At 41.0% G+C, this 22189-nt stretch overlaps 2 protein-coding genes across 2 annotated transcripts; one reads left to right on the top strand and one right to left on the bottom strand.

Annotated features, from left to right (window-relative positions):
• Nucleotides 1-6294: 6294 nt before the first annotated feature.
• yipf4 (Yip1 domain family, member 4) lies at nt 6295-12310 on the bottom strand. Its single transcript, XM_064932341.1, has 6 exons — nt 12054-12310; nt 9383-9536; nt 9071-9242; nt 8589-8666; nt 8297-8410; nt 6295-8080 (listed from the first exon to the last, which is right to left on the bottom strand). The coding sequence occupies exons 1-6, from the start codon at nt 12109-12111 to the stop codon at nt 7943-7945; spliced, it is 714 nt and encodes a 237-aa protein (XP_064788413.1). The 5' UTR covers nt 12112-12310; the 3' UTR covers nt 6295-7942.
• Nucleotides 12311-12354: 44 nt separating this feature from the next.
• exo1 (exonuclease 1) lies at nt 12355-20803 on the top strand. The gene is given in 16 exon segments (XM_064932340.1): nt 12355-12625; nt 13038-13081; nt 13202-13405; nt 13569-13688; nt 13891-14014; nt 14266-14403; nt 14869-15081; nt 15177-15364; nt 15496-15598; nt 15906-16128; nt 16532-16751; nt 16976-17319; nt 17322-17476; nt 17641-17730; nt 17857-18050; nt 20555-20803. Coding segments are annotated over 14 exon segments (2409 nt in total). The 5' UTR covers nt 12355-12625; nt 13038-13081; nt 13202-13244; the 3' UTR covers nt 20691-20803.
• Nucleotides 20804-22189: the final 1386 nt, after the last annotated feature.

Raw genomic sequence — 22189 nt, 5'->3', positions numbered from 1 at the left:
AATCAATTTAGCCTCAAATAAATAATGAAATATGTTCATTTTGGTTTAAATAATGCAAAAACAAAGTGTTGGAGAAGAAAGTAAAAGTGCAATATGTGCCATGTAAGAAAGCTAACGTTTCAGTTCCTTGCTCAGAACATATGAAAGCTGGTGGTTCCTTTTAACATGAGTCTTCAATATTCCCAGGTACAAAGTTTTAGGTTGTCGTTATTATAGGACTATTTCTCTCTATACCATTTGTATTTCATTAACCTTTGACTATTGGATGTTCTTATAGGCACTTTAGTATTGTCAGTGTAACAGTATAGCTTCTGTCCCTCTCCTCGCACCTACCTGGGCTCGAACCAGGAACACAACGACAACAGCCACCCTCGAAGCATCGTTACCCATTCAGAGCAAGGGGAATAACTACTCCAAGTCTCAGAGCGAGTGATGTTTTAAACGCTATTAGCGCACACCCTGCTAACTAGCTAGCCATTTCACATCAGTTACACCAGCCTTATCTCGGGAGTTGATAGGCTTGAAGTCATAAACAGCTGCTGACAAACGCACAAAAGTGCTGTTTGAATGAATGCTTACGAGCCTGTTGCTGCCTACCATCGCTCAGTCAGACTGCTCTATCAAATCATAGACTTAGTTATAACATAATAACACACAAAAATATGAGCCTTAGGTCATTAATATGGTAGAATCCGGAAACTATCATCTCGAAAACAAGACGTTTATTCTTTCAGTGAAATACAGAACCGTTCCATATTATATCTAAAGGATGGCATCCATAAGTCTAAATATTCCTGTTACATTGTACAACCTTCAATGTTATGTCATAATTACGTAAAATTCTGGAAAATTAGGTGGCCCAAACTGTTGCTTATACACTGACTCTGCGTGCAACTCAAGAGAAGTGACACAATTTCACCTGGTTATTATTGCCTGCTAACCTGGATTTCTTTTAGCTAAATATGCAGGTTTAAAAATATATACTTCTGTGTACTGATTTTAAGAAAGGCATTGATGTTTATGGTTAGGTACACATTGGAGCAACAATACGCACCGCATCGATTATATGCAACGCAAGAAACACTAGATAAACTAGTAATATCATCAACCATGTGTAGTTAACTAGTGTTTATGATTGATTGAGAATTTTTTATAAGATAAGTTTAATGCTAGCTAGCAACTTACCTTGGCTTACTGCATTTGTGAAACAGGCAGTCTCCTCGTGGAGTGCAATGAGAGCCAGGTGGTTAGAGCGTTGGACTAGTTAACTGTAAGGTTGCAAGATTGAATCCCCTGAGCTGACAAGGTAAAAATTTGTCATTCTGCCCCTGAACGAGGCAGTTAACCCACCGTTCCTAGGCCGTCATTGAAAATAAGAATGCCTTCTTAACTGACTTGCCTAGTTAAATAAAGATTAAATAAAGGTGTAAAAAAATAAAATAAAAATTACAAATCGGCCAAATCGGTGTCTAAAAATAACGATTTCCGATTGTTATGAAAAATTGAAATCGGCCTTAATTAATCTGCCATTCCGATTAATCTGCCGACCTTTACTTTCAAGCTTTTCAGACTCATCGCCCCCCCCCTTTCCCTAAACTTCAGAATCACTTTATGCTCCACCTCACCTCCATGATCCCCTTGCAAATTAGCTTGTCCTTCACCCTCGGCACACTCTACTTCCGAACTACCACTGGTGTTGTAAACTATTCCGCCCTTTATTTGTAACACTGAGCTCCATACTTGCTTCTTTCTTTTCCATCACTATCTCCTACCATGTCTGACCCAGTCACAGCACAGCCATGCCTAACAGCCGCCACACTGAGTAAAGTTTGATTGTTTGCTAATTCCCTTTCAGTCGAATTGCAGTGCTACTACTCTGATCAAGCCACCAAAACAAGCGACCATGCAGCCTTATTTCACTGCCAAGCCGAGATTTAGCTGAAATATGCCACCTCATGGAAGGCCTGTACGTAGGATCAAAAATATCTGTAGAGTTCAAAAGGTACTCTACTCAAGACCATGAAAAGGCAAAACACAAGGAGGCCGAAATGCAAAAATAATGGGTGAAATTGGTAATAATTTTAAGAGCAGTTGCGAGGAAAAGTTTAATTTCCAAAAGTTAAGTGCTCAAAACCATTCATTTTGAGACAGGGGTATCACCAAAGCTATATTTGTATTAGTTTTTTTACCTTTATTTTAGTAGGCAAGTCAGTTAAGAACAAATTCTTATTTTCAATGACGGCCTAGGAACAGTGGGTTAACCGCCTGTACAGGGGCAGAACGACAGATTTGTACCTTGTCAGCTCGGGGATTCGAACTTGCAACCTTTCGGTTACTAGTCCAACACTCTAACCACTAGGCTACCGTGCCTCCCCAGGTATGTTGTAGCTAATTTCCAAAGATGCATGACAATCTCAAAACATTTTTCAAAAAATTACAATGACATAAACCATGGTCATTTGCATGACAATCATTACCCAAAATTCCATAATCGTCACAGCCCTACATCTGGTGGACATCGGGCGTTATACCTTCGTCAGTGCTATCAACAGTATGCGCCTTTATTTTTTTTATAGCACCTTGCACTTTCACCCTTCGTATTCTTTTGAGCATGGATTAAATTAAGTGATATGAGTTTTATATGCAATTTTAAACTGGGTGGTTCAAGCCCTGAATGCTGATTGGCTGACAGCCATGGTATATCATACCGTATACTACGGGTATGACAAAGCATTTATTTTTACAACTCTAACTATGTTGGTAACCAGTTTTATAATAGTAATAAGGCTCCTCTGGGTTTTGTGGTATATCGCTATACCATGGCTAAGAGCTGTATCCAGGCACTCAGCAAGGCTGGTGCCAAAGAAGCCGTGGTATATTGACCATATACCACATCCACCCCCCCCCCCGTGCCTTATTGCTTAATTATATGATGACTCTTTTGTTGTTTTTTAATACAGCCCTTGCCTGATGTTGGGATATGGATCCCCATGCAAGAAACCCAAATAATAAACCCTAAAACCCACCAGCAGGTGGTCGCTATAAAGGTGTCCTATACATAGATTTGGTTTGCTCCTAGCAGAACTCGGAAAAGCGAAGCCAACATCTGTGCTTGCATACTCCCTAAGCTTGAAAAATGAGTTAAACCCCACCAGCGGGTGGTCCCTATAAAGGTGTCCCATACATAGAGTTTGCTCCAAGAACTCGGCAAGGCGAACGTTTGTGCTCACATATCGCCTAAAGACTTTCGCTTGAAACAACGAGAGAAAAAGTGACAATATTATTGTTTGTTCCTCTTGAGCCACCGTAACAACAGCCATGCATTTTCTCTAAATATTCTGAATTAATCTAAGATAAATCAAGAAATCTGTAATTAATTTAGACGTTTTTGCTGAGATCTTTGCAGACCAGCTAGCTGTTGTGTTTTCAGACATTTTCAATCTCTCTCTAACTCAGGCTGTTTTCCCACCTGCTTCAAGATGTCCACTATCATGCCCAAGAGCGGGAAAGGGAACTGAATGACTTGAAGTGCACCTCCTCCCTCCCTGACACACTAGCCCCTTTCCAATTCGCCTATCGCCCTGACAGATCCACAGACGACGCAGGAGGCTGAAGAAATTTGGCCTGTCCCCATGGGCCCTCAAGTATTCTACAGGAGCGCCATCGAGAGCATATTGTCAGGCTGCATCACAGCCTGGTACAGCAACTCCACTGACGGAGTTTAGTACACTCAGGTGAACACATCATTGGGTGCTCACTGACTGTCCTCCAAGACACCGACAACACCAGGTGTTGCAGGAAGGCCAAGAAGATCAAGGACCAAAGCCACCTGTGCCACGGCCTGTTGTCCCCGCTTCCATCACTCAGACGCGGGCAGTATAGGAGTTTCACGGCAAAAACTGTCAGACTGATCAATAGCTTCTACCCCCAGACCATCAGGCTGCTGAATAGCCACTAGGCAGCTACCTGCTCCCCCTATGGCAATTATACCCCCCCCCCCCCCATGGACATTTATCATTGTTACAGTTGTAAATGTGTATATATTCTTATTGTATTGTCTCATTCACTTCTATTTTTTACCTGCACTGTTGAATCTCAGAGCATAAGAATTTCATTGTACCCTGCAACTACATCCATGATCCTGTACATGTGACTAATGAACAAATCTAAGTGCAGTACTTCTCAACTGAAGAAATGTGCATGAAAATGTAGTGCACTGCAGACAGTAGGGCCTAGCTGCTCCTCTCATTGAATGACAGCAAACACTTAATCGAAGAATACTGTCCATAGTTCCCACCCCTACTGTTGACCAACTGCTACCAAACTTTGACTTGCCTCAATAAAAAACAATGTTGTTGCTTATATTGAAGAAGCTATTTTCTTAGTCAAATGATACTCCAACATTAAGAGAATGGAAGAATCAAATGCTTTATTTAAATATATATTTTTTTTAACTGTCTACAGACTGAAACAACAAAATTTGAAGTCATATAGCGTAGTCTTACAAAGATTGGAAACAACATTGGGTGTGGATACGGTGGGAACATGTGGATCTGACCAAGTATGTAAATGTTAAGTTTATTATTTTTGTCCATCTAGGTTTTTTGTTGTATACTAACACCAAAACGCATACTCCCTTAAAACTTCTTATGGCTGCAGGGGCAGTATTGAGTAGCTTGGATGAAGGTGCCCAGAGTAAACGGCCTGCTCCTCAGTCCCAGTTGCTAATATATGCATATTATTATTAGTATTGGATAGAAAACACTCTGAAGTTTCTAAAACTGTTTGAATGATGTCTGTGAGTATAACAGAACTCATATGGCAGGCAAAAACCCGAGAAGAAATCCAAACATGAACTGGGAAATCTGAGGTTGGTCGAACCCAGCCCCTATTGAATACACAGTGGGATATTAGTTGTGTTGCACTTCCTAAGGCTTCCACTAGATGTCAACCATCTTTAGAAACTTGAATGAGGCTTCTACTGTGTTGTGGGGCCGGATGAGAGCTCTTTGAGGCAGTGGTCTGGCAGAGAACCAGGTCCTGGTCACACGCATTTCACATGATAGCGACCAGCATTCCATTGCTTTTCTACAGACAATGGAATTCTCCGGTTGGAACGTTATTTAAGATTTATGATAACATCCTTAAGATTGAATCTATACTTAGTTTGAAATGTTTCTAAGAACTGTAATATAACTTTTTGAAGTTTTCGTCCGACGTTCGGCTGGACCTGCACGAGCGTTTGGATTTGTGTACTAAACACCCTAACAAAAGTAGTTACTTGGACATAAATAATGGACATTATCGAACAAAACAAACATTTATTGTGGAACTAGGATTCCTGGGAGTGCATTCTGATGAAGATCATCAAAGGTAAGGGAATATTTCCAATGTTATTTCTGATTTCTGTTGACTCCAACATGGTCGGATAATATTCTTTTTCTTCTGAGCGCATTTCTCAGATTATTGCATGGTTTGCTTTTTCCGTAAAGTTTTTTTTAAATCTGACACAGCGGTTGCATTAAGGAGAGATATATCTATAATTCCATTTCTAACAATTGTATTTTCATCTACATTTATAATGAATATTTCTGTAAAATGATGTGGCTCTGCAATATCACCGGATGTTTTTGGAACTAGTGAACGTAACACGCCAATGTATCCTGAGTTTAAAAAATATATAAATATGAACTTTATCAAATAAAACATGTATTGTGTAACATGCAGTCCTATGAGTGTCATCTGATGAAGATCATCAAAGTTTAGTGATTAATTTTATCTCTATTTGTGCTTTTTGTGACTCCTGTCTTTGGCTGGAAAAATGGCAGTTTCTGTGAGTTGGTGGTGACCTAACATAATCGTTTGTGGTGCTTTCGCTATAAAGCCTATTTGAAATCGGACACTGTGGTGGGATTAACAACAAGATTACCTTTAAAATGGTATAAGATACATGTATGTTTGAGGAATTGTAATTAGGAGTTTTCCGTTGTTTTGAATTTGGCACCCTGCAGTTTAACTGGCTGTTGTCATATCGATCCCATTAACGGGATTGCAACCCTAATAAGTTTTAAGACCTTCGCTTGAAAAAGAGCAATATTACAATTTGTCTCCCTTGAAATGCCGTAGCCGCAACACAGCCAGTATACACTTCTTTAAAATAGTCTTCTTTAATCCAAGATAAATCAAGAAATCTGTAATACATATGACGTTTTTGCCAAAGTTTAGTCCTGCAATTTTACATTAAGATATTATTTCACAAGTGAAAAATGTTTAATTAAAACTACTCGTCTCTCGTTGAATGACAAACACTTTATTGAAGAATCCCGTCCATAGTTCCCATTCCTACTAGTAGTAGTAGTACTGTTGGTCAATCACCGACAAAGTGGCATTAACTTTGGTTACTGAACTTCATCTTGAGAAAAATTTTAATGTGTGTGAACAGACGGAAAAAACCTGCCTAACACCAAAGTCACTAAATTCTGTCATTGTATATATGCGCAAACTATTTAGACTGGGAAGCATGCATCAGGCTTTACACACACCACCGACAGCAAACATCCCCCACTGTACAGACCAACAGTCAGTCTGGTGAGTTTAGGCCCACCCCACCAAGACACCTTTTATCATTTATAAAGCCCTTGAAGTCAGCCACCCCAATAACACCTAAATTGGCTTAGACTGCATTAGCGTAAAACCAATGCACATTTCCGTTCATCCTCTACCCCTAGAAACCATATGCATACTTGAATTTACTTATCAGATATCCAATTTCAGATGTACTTTGTGACAAAGACTATGGCCAAATTTGAGGTCAAACTGGCAAATTTCAACAACTGAGCATTTGCTATATTGTTCTAAAAGCGAATTATATACAATGTGTAAGAACATAACACAATCTCAAAAATGGTTTCAATGCGTTTTTTAGCTAATAATTCATAATATATTCACTGTAAATTCCATATCACTAAATTAACCCCCCTGACAAGTCTTTAATTGCTATAGTACATTCAACATTTCCTACATAAAGCTTGGGTGTGAAATTAAGTTTTTGCATGCAGATTAATGATATAACACAGTATGTAATGTATGAGAATGTTGTTTAAAATATTTAGTACAGTACAACAGTTATACAGACAATTATATTGATATATTTTACGCCCCCTTAATATGAATTAATGAGCGTTTTATAACTCTTAATTGTTCCAGGTCTAGTAATTTTTCACAATTGTATAACATGTTCTGAATACATACAATAGATACAAGCAAGTTGTCTGAAAATATACATCCGTTCAATAAAAGATTTTTAAACAACTGTATAAAACAACTAATGAAAGGCACCAAACTTTAGTAGACTTTGTTTTATTTCACTCAAACTGCCCATCTACTTGTCTACCCAGGCTGAAATGACCACTAAATAATGCATAACAGTATGCTTAGCCCACTCCCTTACACAATAATGGGGAACCTTAGGGGCAGACTTCTTTCTTAACCCCTTGGTTCAAATTGAACAAATCTGCACTGTATTTGGCACCACCTTCCTCTATGGAATAAAAGCATGAACAAAAATCAATGACTGGTATGTTTGTGACCCTCCCATGATTACCAAAAACCAGATTTGACGCCTTGATTAAATAATTACAGTCCTTTTATATGATGCCAACGCGAACCTGCGATCTAATTACAATTCAATCTGAACATCGAGCTTAGACCATAAGCTACCGCTTTTTACTGAGCACAGAGGTCAGGGGTACATTTAAATACACTGATGTAACATACACCCTTATATCCCCACAGTCTAGGATTGTAAACAGGGTTAAAGAGGGAGAAAATGACCTTTCAAAAATCCATGCTCCTTATTTTCATTGTGTAATTAATCCTTGTGTCTTTTCACGGTGCTTTGTGTCATTCTCCAACCAAAGTTCTACTGTTGCCATTTGTCCAATCAGACACCAGTATATAGTGACAGGAAGTATATGTACAAAAGGAAAATAGGGTATATGAGCAGAGGCTTCTTGGTTTTGAATTCATCCCCAACGAGCAGTGAAGCAGCACTGTAAGCAGCCCAAAATACTCCAGAAAGCTGAAAAATGACAGTTATCAACAACTAATGAACACATATCTAATTTAAGTCCATTTGTACTTTCTAAAAAAATATAATCAAATACAGATGTAAAAATAGCTTTGAACAGGTTAGTTAGTGTATGTTAAATCAAACGTGCAATGCTGAATTACAGAGATTAATTTCTGAGAAAAATCAGATAGAATAAAGGTTGATTGTCTTTGCTCCTATGCTCACCTTTATTAGTGTAGAAACAACATCAAAACCCCCAATGACCAAAAGCAATGGGGCTATAACGATGAGCGGGAGTAGAGAATATCCAATCACTCCAAGAACTTGTCCATAAGACACCTATTGAAAACAGAACAATGCAAGTCAGTGTTTCACAAGACGCCACATCATTCATGTTGTAATAGGAAGCAAATGCACATCCAGAGGCATGTACAGTATCAAGTAAGAGAAATGTATTCCTCATCAAGACTAGGAATACGACTTATTTCAGCTAAATGTAAACTTTGGTGGATCTTACCTCACCACCAAGAACACGAGCCAGCAAAAAGATTGTTAAAGAGCCGAATATCCAAATGGTAATTATCCAAGACACCACCTTAGGAAAATAAAATAAAGCGACAAATAATTAAAACACAACAACAACCAAAATAATACACACGCTGAAAATTGTGACATTGTACCAAAGTCTCTAAAAGACTAAATATTTTGGTGTGGGAAGTCCTTTTTTGAACACTCTTATAACTTTAAATATATCAATGTAGGCTGCCTCCCATTTAATTCAATTCAAGTGAAGAGAACCAGTGAATCAAGCCCTGTTTGCGTGAGCAGCATGTGCATCTAATGTTGTTTCAAATCTCAACCCTACAATCGAAGTTCACCATTTACTTTTTCAAAGAAATCTAACTTAGCTGAACCAACAGCCCTCTCTGGGGGGCCAAGGGCCAGATGTAAGGTATGTTCTGAGATCAAAAGAATTCACAGCTTGAACTGCCGCCTCACCCTGAACTGTCCGTAGATGGAGATCATGGAGAAAAGGAGTACTATAGCCAGCGGGCCCCAGAAGTCAGGGTTGTCCCTCACAACCTGCCGGTTGAAGCCCAAGGAGGGCATTGGCATAAGCACACAGCGGATCTTGTAGTAGATGTCTTTCAGGTCGATGTCCAGCTCCTCCCTAATCATATAAGTGTATGAGATTGTACAGGAACATTGTGAGATATCAGCACATTTAATTTGTAGTGATGGCCAAATCAAGTGTCATTTTAATATCAATGTACATGGATAAAGAATGGGTTTCTTGAAGAAGGTACTCACAGAAGAGGTTTGTTGTCTTCGGGGTCATCCTCTTCTACTTCCAGGAGCCAGCCATAGCCTCGTTTCCTCAGGAACGTGGTTGCATATGGGTCTTTTGCATTGTCACTGCCCATGTTCAATTTAACATCAGGGGCATCAATCGTACCGCTTAGATCTGTAGGGAATTTAATGTATACGATTATAGCACATTTTGTCTCTCTGCCCCATAGCGAGATTAGTAGAATTGCATGAATGTTGTTTTACAATATCTAAATGGTCTCTCTGCCCCAAGGCAAAGTGTCTAGTATTGCAAGAAATTAACTTAAATGTTCTCTCCGAAGATGGGGGGCATTTAAATTGTTTTCCGTGAAGTGGGGGGCCCCCCAACCAAATCTCGCTTAGGGCCCCCGAAAGGCTAGGACTGGTCCTGCAAGGTTTCCAAAACCGTATCACAATCAAGGATCAATTGTTCCTAATCTAAATAGTGTTTCACACTTGACCAAATCCCCTCAGCTAATCAGAAGGTACATGGAATGCAGAAAGGCAAGACATGTCCCCCAGTGGTCGTCACACTGTCTAAATTACATAAAAGGCCCAGTGCAGTCAAAAATGTGATATTCATGTTTTTTTATATATATTTCCATACTATGAGGTTGGAATAATACTGTGAAATTGTGAAAACGATGATAATACCCTTTTAGTGGATGAGCCTGTTTTTGTGGGACAGAATTTCAGCTTGGCTGATGACATCACAAGGCAGTAAATTAGTTAATAGACCAATAAGAAAATAGTTCCAAACCTCTGCCATTAAAACCCATCAGAGTCTAAGCCCCGTCTAAGCCGGGGAGTCTTCCACTAAGCTATTTGATTATTTTTTTTAATAAGGTCATACCAAGGATCATTTAGCTATTTGATTTTGAATTTTAAGATGCCTTGAAGTATCCCAAAAATATGTTTACAAAAATATTTGATGAAAAATGTGTTTCGGTCTTACTGTTATTCGCCCATACAAACGCATTGAATAACAGATAGTCCCCCAAAAAATGTAAAGGAAGTTCTCTCTGAAGTGTCTGTCCTATTACTGAGAGATAAGAATGATCAGGAAATATATTTTTTTACATGTATTTCACCTCACATTTTTGGCATTAAACAGTCCATACATACTTCCATTTGTTTTTTCAACTGGTACCGGGGACCTTCAGATGAGTCTTGCAAAACAATCGACATGTACATGTTTGTGAGAGTCTCACCTTTGTACAGAGGGGTAGTATTTTTGTGTAGCCCAAAAAGTTGGGAGGCTACGGACAGAAGTTGGCAGATTGGCTCGTGGTAATACTATCAAAGTGTAGATGCCAATCACCATATAAATTCAAAGATGAAAAATCCTGGAAGGGGGAGAGCCATACATGTTTAATGTTTTTCGACCTGTCCCCAAATGAATGTCATTTGTTCAGAGTTTGTTTTGATATTTTAACCTGCGTGTCATGATCGCATTTGGTGTGGGGGGACAAAATAAATGTATGCACGATAGCACACTCGCGCAGCCGGTTAGGGTTCCGTTCACACAGGGAACTGTGCGGGCAGCGGCAACATCACATTATCCAAAACATGGCAAACATTGGATGATCATATATTAAAAATGTTAACATCTTCAGATGCTGAGTTTTTTTTCAAATAAATGTTGTTGTTTTTTAATCAGCCTCAGCGACAATTATTTGAATAAGTCTATGGGTGTTTTATGCACAAAGGTGATGACTAAAGTATCTTATTAGGAATTTTAATATGACTTCTCTATGTGACTCTGGAAATTGTCTTCCTGGGCAATATGCAAAATCCACACATCCATTTCCTGGTTGCTAAAATTCTAATAGTTTGCCTAATGTCAGTTAATGTGACAAAACAAGCAGTGTAGAGAATCATTGTACTATATTTTCAATAACCAAAAAATATTGTACTTTCAGCTGGTGTACAAAACCTAAAGTAAAAGACGCAAAAAATAAACTATAGAACAGGACGCATAGACATAGCGCACATAGAACAGACACCGCTTCTTCGACTTGCTTCAATGAGAACAGATCTATAATGTACATTTCTATGTGAATTTGGTCGGGTGTGCTAGAAAGTTACATATTGCAGCTTTAAACTGTAGTATTGAAGCAAAACTCTAGGAGCAGTCAACGGTGCCTCGCCCCTTTGTTTTCACCTCCCGACTCAGACCACTCGCAGACAGCCCTAGCAATTACTCTTTACTAGGAAGTTACTCGTCTCTTTTTGACCATTTTAATTGAAAAATCACAGTAAGGTACTTGTTACCCAGAAATGATTTGATATTAAGATAAACGGCTGCATTGGACCTTAAAACCATTTACTCAATGGGAAACACGTTAAACTAGTCCAAATAAATTGTTGAGTTTTGTATTAAACGTATCTTTAATATAATAATATTTTAGGTGGATTTCCTTCAGTGATATAGCTAACGTCACATAGCTTGCTAACGTTAGCCTAGCCGTACAGTAGCAGCAGAAAGTTGTCAAATCTCTCTGAACCACGGTAACTTGACAAAAACGACAACACTTTACTCAAGCTAGTTACCCAATGAATTAATGCTAGCAGAATGACGTGTTGACAAATACGGTAGGTAACTAAAAATACAATGAAACACATGACAGTATTCACGGCCTGCTAACATTACCCTCGGCTTCAGTTGATGAGACGAAAGTAAAATCTCCGTTGGTGGGAGAGAGATGCATTGTTGATGTTTTGTCAACAACCTTCAAGTCCTAGTAACTGACATTTAAATAAAGGGTTTAATTGAATAGATTGCCACAAGTAAATACAACGTTGTCATTGACTGGATTTCACAATATTTTCCCAACTATTCCATCTTGTTGTTGAGGTATCGTTTGCTCAAACACACAGGCAGCTACCGAAGCAGGAAGTGCAAGGGAGGCTGGGAAAGACGACACGTCAAAAAATCCTAACACCGCAGCAGACAAGCTCGCCATCTAGTGGGGGGGAAAGGTGACGCTGGACTCCCGCCATCAATACGCAGCATGACACCAAGAAAAGAGAACCAATCCCTTCTTCTTTTGTCGACCAAAGACCCTCCCCCACATATGGTTGGTCAGAATAAACTGACCAATAGTATCAGCTCGTTGTGAACTCTTACTGTTGCCGCTAAAAGCGAACTCCTGTTAGATAATAAGGTGCCTCGTTACCGTTCAGTGCTTACTATTTGTCATGGTTAGCGCTTTCAATTCGCGGGTAAATATGTCGGTAGCTTGCTGATGTTGTCTTATATTCTTGTATGCATATATATTTATTTCAAAATAACGTATTCAAATGTATTAATTTAGTTATGCGCTAGCCAGAGTTTGCTAGAAACGTTCGCTACCCACTTCATTCCAATTGTTCGAACTGTTAACTAACGTTAGCTAGCCACAACTTGCTTTGGTTTTTTTTTACAGCACCAACAATGTATTTATAGCTATATTGTTTAGGTAGGTAGTTAGCTAGCTAACTAACGTTAGTGGCCGTGCTAGGTGGCTAACTAACTTTAGCCAACTTGCTACATGTGTTTGTCATCACTGACAGTCACTGGTGAGTGGCGTAGGTTTTTGAAGATCCACGAACGTTCGAATGAATTAACGTTATTTACGGTCGGTTTCTACGCCAGTGGAAGTATCTCGCTAGAATTCATAATCTACCCTGCATGTCCAGGTAAATGAGCAGGTATATGCAGATTTCGATTAACTAACGTTAGCTAAGTAACGTATTATTTTCTCTTAAATTATTTTAATTATGTTTTGTCAAATGGTATCTCCCTCTCCATGAATATAGCAAGCAACTGTCCTGAATGTTAGTGGCATCACCAGATTAAAAAATGGGGATCCAGGGCCTGTTGCAGTTCCTCAAAGATGCCTCGGAGCCCATCAGTGTGAGGAAGTACAAGGGACAGACAGTGGCCGTAGACACATATTGCTGGCTTCATAAAGGGGCATTTTCTTGTGCAGAGAAACTTGCCAAAGGGGAGCCAACTGACCAGTAAGCTGTTTTATAGCTATCTCAGTATGCATTAACTAACTAACCCTATTAACTGTTCCTAGGCCACCATTGAAAATAAGAATTTGTTCTTAACTGACTTGCTTAGTTAAATAAAGGTTAATATATATATAACTACCTAACCCTATGCATTTTTTTCACATAGGTATGTTACATACTGCATGAAATTTGTGGACATGCTGTTGTCTTTTGGTGTGAAGCCCATCTTGGTGTTTGATGGCTGCAATCTGCCTTCAAAACAGGAGGTGGACAAAGCTCGCAGAGAGTAAGTGTGTGGGTGTACCTGTAATTTTATTTAAAGCTAAGATAGTGATGAGTGAGTTAATATTAGGCCTAGATGGTATTTGCTGTAATGTGTTTCATTTTTATCAAATAAAATCTTCCATGCACTTGACTAGGTAGTTTCTTGAATGGGACGGAGTAAATATTTTTACCCAAAAAAGTAAGACCTGACGTCTGTCTTCCAGGCGTCGTCAGGCAAATCTGCAGAAAGGTAAGCAGCTCCTACGTGAGGGAAAGATTTCAGAGGCCAGAGACTGCTTTACTCGCTGTGTTAACGTCACCCCTTCCATGGCCCATGATGTCATCAAGGTAAATATTTCCAATGCTGCTAAAACTGTTAAGATGAAAAAATGCTTTCTACTGCTCAGTATTTTTCACTAGAACCCTATGATGCATATCTTGAATGAAGCGTGTCTATTTGCTGGTTTTGTGCAGTGGTTTAATCTGGCTTAACCAGTTAAACTCGTCATCTGTTTGGTGATGTACTGCTTAATGTTTGTGATTGCAAATTGGTGGCTTAAAATGGTTTTATTCAGCTGAAATGATGTTTTCTCCTCTAGGCTGCAAGGACCAGAGGAGTGGACTGTGTGGTGGCCCCGTATGAAGCTGATGCCCAGCTGGCCTTCCTTAACAAGGCTGGCATTGCACAGGCTATCATCACTGAAGACTCAGACTTATTGGCGTTTGGCTGCAAAAAAGTACAGAATTGGGTCCTTTAAAGTGCCGCTCACTGTGGAATTTCTGCAATGCATTTGTCACAATGATCATCTGGTTTTTCCAGATTTATATGAAATATCACCAATAATTCATTAAAATGAGTGAAATAAGTTTCCTTATTGGTAATTAAGTAAGTTACAAAGCAGCTTTTCTGTGTTATAATGGTGTGGGTGTACACTGGTCATTAATAACATTCATGTGAGATCTCTGGTTGGCCATCTCATCTGCAGGAGATGGCAAGCATTTTTTTTTGTGTGTCTTTGAGCTACAATTTTGAGGTGGGTTTTTTAAGTGTTTTTTTTTTTCAGTGTATTATTTGGCAATGTACGCGTATAGGATGATTGAGTCAACATTATTTGGGTATGGGTTTTAACTGGACAGTTACTTTAATGGCAACTTAGATTATGGTAATGACCATAATGGGTTCTGCTGGTCATCTCTCTCAGGTGATCCTAAAGATGGACAAACAGGGGAACGGTCTAGAGATTGACCAGAACCACCTGGGGCGGTGCCGCTCTCTGGGTGACGTCTTCACGGAAGAGAAGTTCCGCCACATGTGTATTCTCTCTGGCTGTGACTATCTATCCTCACTCTATGGGATTGGCTTAGGCAAAGCCTGTAAACTGCTGAGGATGGCAAACAACCCAGACATCATTAAGGTAAGTTTGAATGAGAATTGGTAGTAGAACTTGCACAGCAGTAGAAATTAAACTATAATGAAAATGGCCCCTCTAACTTGTTTATGTACTTTCAGGTGATAAGGAAGATGGGCCAGTACCTGAAGATGAATGTGGTTGTGCCAGACGAGTACATTGACGGCTTTGTTAAGGCCAATAACACCTTCCTCTACCAGCTGGTGTTTGACCCCATCAAGAGGAAGGTGGTGCCTCTCAACCCCTATCCAGAGCACATGGACCCTGCCACCCTCAGCTACGCTGGCCTGTATCCTTTCACTCAGTGGCAGGCATGACTCCTGCTCTATACCTGTTGATTAGTAGCGAAATGGAAAATAAGACACTGGTGGTTTCCCATTTACTACCAGTAAAATATGTTGTCCTTAATGCTTAATACAGTAATTTAGGAGATTGCAAAGGTTTACAGGTGGCCCTGGGTAACCTGGATATAAACACCATGGAGAGGATTGATGACTTCAACCCAGATGCTACAAATGTCAAGGTACTGGCACTAGGTAGAATGATTAACATAACAGTCATTTCTATACAAACACTACTCATTCATCATCACAAGTAGTAGTGCTAGGTTGTTGTTTTGCTTGTGTCCTTAGTGTTGTATACATGGGGTACTTAGCTATTTTTAGTCGATCAATACAATTGTATTAATATTTAATTTACCAATGTGTTTGTCGCTAGAGTGCTTAATCTAGCTTTACCCCAGATCTGTATGCTGTACATAAAGGAGTTGGCTAAAGTGCACGAAATTTACACTAACGTATATAAATCCTTCCTCCCTTTGTGTTTCTTAGCCAGTGAAACCACGCAGTCGTGACTGGAATGACAGCCAGGAGACTCGGGCCTCCACACACCCTAGCATCTGGAGCAGAGGTTTCATACCAGGCACCCTCTCTTCCTCCCAGCCTGTGGGCTCTCCACAGAGGCCTCCGTCAACCAGGGGGAAGGAGAGGGTCATCAGTGTGCAGGGGCTGAGGCTTCCTCACAAGAACACACCGGTTAAGAGACCCAGAGAAGGTGAGATTAGTTTGCTATCTTGTTGTTGCAACGTCATGTTTGAGAGGTGCTCTTTCTGTCACCGTAGGAGGGAAGATTATTTGATTCACCCAGCTCCATTTAAATAGGTGTGAGAGGATTTGGGTTTGTTCAGGGGAAAACACATTTTTATTAACATAACATCCCAGTTCATCTTCTGAAGCATTATCAGTCATTCTATGGAAAAGCTTATACCTATATAACATTGGGTGGACCTTCAAAATGTAACGTTCAAATAGAACAGGAAAACTCTTGTCTTCATTATACAAAAGTTTAACAATGTATTTGATTAATGTAAACCTCAACATTCTTTCCAAGTGGTGTTGATGAATATTTTTATTATAGACCTGACCCAAACTTCTGATTTTCCTTTATCTCCCAAAAGACTCTGGTGTTTCAGACCAGGATGTGCTGCAGCAGTACTCTCCCTCCGGTCAGAAGCGGTCCAGAGGGGAGGAGGACCCTGGACCCACAGAGAGCCATCACATCTCCACATGCCCCCAGCCCAATGCCGCTACCCATCCCAGACCACGCAACCGCTTCGCCACCCTGCTACAGAGGAGAAACCAGGAAGGAGGTGAAGACGGGCAGGAAATGCAAAGCAGGTATGGTCTTATAATACACACTATTAGTCATTGCTACAGCTATTTAATTATATAGGAAATCTTTCAAACTCGTCTTGTCTTTTACATGACTAAAAATGACCTACCTAAAACCACTGGTTCTTCCAATTGTTTTCTTGATCGCATTGTTTGGCCCACATTTGACAAGTTTGTTTTATTTTTAATGTTTTGTGATACTGACTAAATGTTGATCTATTCCCCTATAGGTTCTTCTGTAGTGGCAGCAGCTCCAGTGAGGTGGCCAGCCAGAATCCAGAGTCTTTTGTCAAAGGGGAGGTGTCTCAGGATGAGGTCACACAGGACCCCAGGGAGGACTATTGTATCGGGGGATATGCTGATACAGAGGAAAATGACTCTGTTGACCCTCATAGCCCACCCCCCTCCCCTCTGTCTGCCAGTCAAGGGTTAGGGGTGTTCCGCTGGTCAGGCAGCTCCTCAGAGAGATCCAGGACTCCGACACCCACATCCGGCCTCTCGGCACTGCAGCAGTTCCAGCGCAAGAAGGAAAGCTTCTCCTGGAGCCAGGAAGGCCAGAGAGCTCGGAAGACCCCGGAGCCCCATCCCCTATTCTGAGCAAAGAAGACAAGGATTCACCACCGAACTCTCCACCGTCTCAGGACAGTGCCTACTTCTCTCAGCATTACCACACTTCCTGCAATGTTGTGGAAGTGTCCCCACCCACTCGGCTGGAGGATTCCACCATGCCTGTATGTCACCGTTTCCTCTGCTAATTAGTAATGCGTAGGCTTCATAACATTTGCATCATTGCAAGCTAGGTGAGGGTGCATATGCATGGATTTTTTTTTATGTTGTGGTTTGAATGAGCGGAGGCAGTGGCTTTATTAATTTACTGCCTGTTCTGTTTTCTAAGAAAATTTACTCTAAGGATTCAGACTCTGTCAAAAGCCCCAGTTCCTCTCCAACAGCAGATGAAAAGAAATCCAGCACAATGAGACTGAAGGTAGCTTACTTTGTGGGACTATTTTGTATCATCTTGGTTCAGAGATTTGGCAGCTAGAACACTTCTGGGATGAACATGCTATATATTCCCACAGTGAAGAATTTTCTTTCCCATCTCTCTCACCAGGTGGCAGGTCTCCCGCGGATAAAACCCGGTGACCAAGGAAAAGGGACAAAGATCCGACCCTCTGCCCCTGCCAGGGCCAGTGGCCTCCGTAAAAAGCCTGCAGGCCCTGGAAAGAAACTCACCGCCAACAATGAGAACAACCCTGGCCTCCAGGCCACAATCAGTGGCCTCTGGAAAAACTTTGGTTTTAAGAAGTAAGTGAGGGTAATCATAACCTGCATAGTCCTCAACCCTGTAGCTGGATTACAGCATTCAATTGTTTTTGCTTTTGTATAAGATTATAGATGAGGCCTAATAACAACCTTCAACAAAAGTCCCCATACTTTCATATTTTCCCCTTTTTTGAACACAACCAATTTATATTCAAAGGACCTGTCACAAACTTGTCTCTAATTTCTATACTGAACAAAAATATAAACTCAACATGCAACAATATCAAAGATTTTACTGAGACAGTTGTGAAGAGGGCACGACAAAGCCTATTCCCCCTCAGGAGACTGAAAAGATTTTGCATGGGTCCTCAGATCCTCAAAAGGTTCTACAGCACTGCCTGGTATGGTAACTTCTTGGCCTCCGACCATAAGGCACAACAGAGGGTAATATGTGCGGCCCGGTACATCACTGGGACCAAGTTTCCTGCCATCCAGGACCTTTATACCAGGCAATGTCAAAGGAAGGCCCTAAAAATGATCAGACTCCAGCCACCCAAGTCAGACTGTTCTCTCTGCTACCGCACTGGAAGCGGTACCGGAGCACCAAGTGTAGGCCCAAAAGGCTTCTTAACAGTTTCTACCCCCAAGCCATAAGAATCCTGAACAGCTAATCAAAGGGCTACCCATAGCCCAATTTTACACTGCTGCTACTCTGTTTATTATCGCTGCATAGTCACTTTAATAACTCTACCTACGGGTACATATTACCTCGACTAACCAGTGCCCCGAACATTGACTCAGAACCAGTACCCCCGGTATATAGCCTCGCTATTGTTATTTTACTGCTGCTAATTATTTGTTCTATTTTTTTACTTAACTTTTTTTTTGTAAGCGTTGTTGGTTAAGGGCTTGTAAGTAAGCATTTCAATACCTGTTGTATTCGGCGCATGTGACAAACCTTTAAATGGGCCTCAGGATCTCATCACTGTGCATTCAAATTGCCATCGATAAAATGCAATGGTGTTAGTTGTCGTAGCTTATGCCTGCCCATACCATAACCCCACTGCCACCATGGGACACTCTGTTCACAACGTTGACATCAGCAAACCGCTCACCCACATTAAGCCATACACGTGGTCTGCGGTTGTGAGGCCGGTTGGACATACTGACAAATTCTCTAAAACGACAGAGGTGTCTTATGGAAGAGAAATTAACGTTTAAGTCTCTGGCAACTGTTCTGGTGGACATTCCTGCAGTCAGCATGCCAATTGTACACTCCCTCAACTTGAGACATTGTGGCATTGTGTTGTGTGGCAAAACTCCTAATTTCTGTTTGCTATATAGAGTACTGAATATGTTTTTGTTTCAGATTCCACTAGTCTTCACGTGAATGAATGATTGCTACACTGAACAACAATATAAATGTAATGTCTTGGTTTCATGAGCAGAAAAAAAGATTCCAGAAATTGTCCATATGCACATCTTATTTCTCTCAAATTTTGTGCACACATTTGTTTACATCCCTGTTAGTGAGCATTTCTCCTTTACCAAATTAATCCATCCACCTCAGGTGTGGCGCATCAATAATCAGATTAAACAGCATGATCATTGCACAGGTGCACCTTGTGCTGGGGAAAATAAAAGGCCACTCTAAAAATCTTCAGAATTGTCACATATCACAATGCCACAGATGTCTCACGTTTTGGGGGGGTTGCAATTGGCATGCTGACTGCAGGAATGTCCACCAGAGCTGTTGCCAGAAAATTGAATGTTAATTTCTCTGCCATAAGCCACCTGGCATTAGAAAGTGTCAGTATGTCCAACTGGCCTCAACCGCAGACTATGTGTATGGCGTCGTGTGGGCGAGCGGTTCGCTGATGTCAACATTGCCCCGTGGTTGTGAGGGTATGGGCAGGCATAAGCTGCGAACATGATAAAATTAAATTGATGGTAATTTGAATCTACAGACATACCGTGACGAGATCCTGAAGCCCATTGTTGTGCCATTCATCAGCCACCATCTCATGTTTCAGCATGATGATGCAGTCACAAGGATCTGTACACAATTCCTGAAAGCTGAATTTCCCAGTTCTTCCATGGCCTGCATACTCAGACATGTCACCCATTGAGGATGTTTGGGATTCTTTGGATCGTGTACAAGTGGGACGACATTCCACAGGCCACAATCAACAGCCTGATCAACTCTGCGAAGATGTCGTGATGCATGAGGCAAATGGTGGTCACCAGATGCGGTCTAATTTTCTGGTCTACGCCTCTACTTTTTAAAAAATGTTTTTTTCAGGTATCTTTGAACAACCGATGGATATCTATATTCCCAGTTGTGAAATCCATAGATTAGGGCCAAATTAATTTATTTCCTTATATGAACTAACTCAGTAAAATCTTTGAAATTGTTGCATTTATATTTTTCAGTTTTGATTACAGCTTTTACAAGCCTGATTACAGCTTTACCAATTATATGATAACCATCTCTTTCTTGTGACCTACTTTTCATCGGAACTGTATTGTGTTTTTCTGTGTTGCAGAGAAAATCCAAAGATAAACCCCTGTAAGAAAGGAGAGCCCATGTCGCCAGTGAAGGACAACGTGCTAGCCCTCGCACCTGAAACGGACAAGGATATTTACTTAATCTCTCGTGTTCAGAAAGCCATATGCCTCTGATGCTGAGTTTTATAAGCCTTCGCTTTACAACATACTGTGTATGTTAATACATAGTGCATTTTTATGGACTAGGTGTAATTGATTTCAGTTTAAATAAATACAACTTTCTTAAAGGTTTAGGCTGTTATTTAAAATATATATAGGGGGGTGTGTGTGTGTGTGTGTAGGTTGTTGGAAGTAATCTTATTTCATAGCAGTAGTCTTACTTCATGGCCGAAAGTATGTGAACTCCTGCTCGGCGAACATCTCATTCCAAAATCATGGGCATTAATATGGAATTGCCCCCTTTTTTTGCTGCAACAACAGCCTCCGCTCTCTGGGAAGGCTTTCCACTAGATGTTGTAACATTGCTGCAGGGACTTGCTTCCATTCAGCCACAAGCATTAGTAAGGTTGGGCACTGATGTTGGGCGATTTGGCCTGGTTCGCAGTCGGTGTTCCAATTCATCCCAAAGGTGTTCCGTGGGGTTGAGGTCAGAGCTCTGCAGGCCAGTTAAGTTCTTCCACACCAATCTTTACACACCATTTCTGTATGGACCTTGCTTTGTGCACGGGGGCATTGTCATGCTGAAACAGGAAAGGACCTTACCTAATCTGTTGCCATAAAGTTGGAAGCACAGAATCGTCTAGAATGTCATTGTGTGCTGTAGTGTTAAGATTTCCCTTCACTGGAACTAAGGGGCCTAACCCAAAATATGAAAAACAGCCCCAGACCATTATTCCTCATCCACCAAACTCTACAGATGGCACTCTATTGGGGCAGGTAGCGTTCTCCTGGCATCTGCCAAACCCAGATTTGTCTGTTGGACTGCCAGGTGGAGAAGTGTGATTTTGTTTAAAATAAAAAAGTATCCCCTTTTTTGCCCCAATTTTGTGGTATCCAATTGGTAGTTAGTCTTGTCCCATCGCTGCAACTCCCGTACGGACTCGAGAGTGGAAGGTTGAAAGCCGTGCTTCCTCCAAAACACAACCCACACTAATTCTTGACACCATGCCCCCTTAACCCGGAAGCCAGCTGCACCAATGTGTCGGAGGAAACACTACACCTGGCGACCGTGTCAGTGTGCATTGCACCCGGCCTGCCACAGGAGTCGCTAGCGCGCTGTGGCACAGGAACATCCCTGCCGACCTCACCCTGGTCGCGGCCGGCTGCGACAGAGCCTGGACTCTAACCAGGATCTCTAGTGATGCAGTGCCTTAGACCACTGCGCCACTCGGGAGGCCTGAGAACTAATTTTCCACCTTTTTCTGGAGTCTAATGGTGGTGAGCTTTACACCACTCCTGCTGGCGCTTGGCATTTTGCATGGTGATCTTAGGCTCATGTGCAGCTGCTCGGCCATGGAAACCCATTTCATGAAGCTCCCTACGAACAGTTATTGTGCTGATGTTGCTTCCAGTTGTAGTTTAGAACACGGTAGGGAGTGTTAGCAACTGAGGGCATGATTTTTACAAGCTTCAACACTCGGCCGTCCCGTTCTGTGCGCATTTGTGGCCTACCA

This window comes from Oncorhynchus masou, chromosome 23 (genome assembly GCF_036934945.1).
Source record: "Oncorhynchus masou masou isolate Uvic2021 chromosome 23, UVic_Omas_1.1, whole genome shotgun sequence".
NCBI lineage: Eukaryota > Metazoa > Chordata > Actinopteri > Salmoniformes > Salmonidae > Oncorhynchus > Oncorhynchus masou.
Note: the sequence above shows the minus strand (reverse complement) of the source record. Positions and strands in the feature narration are given on the sequence as shown.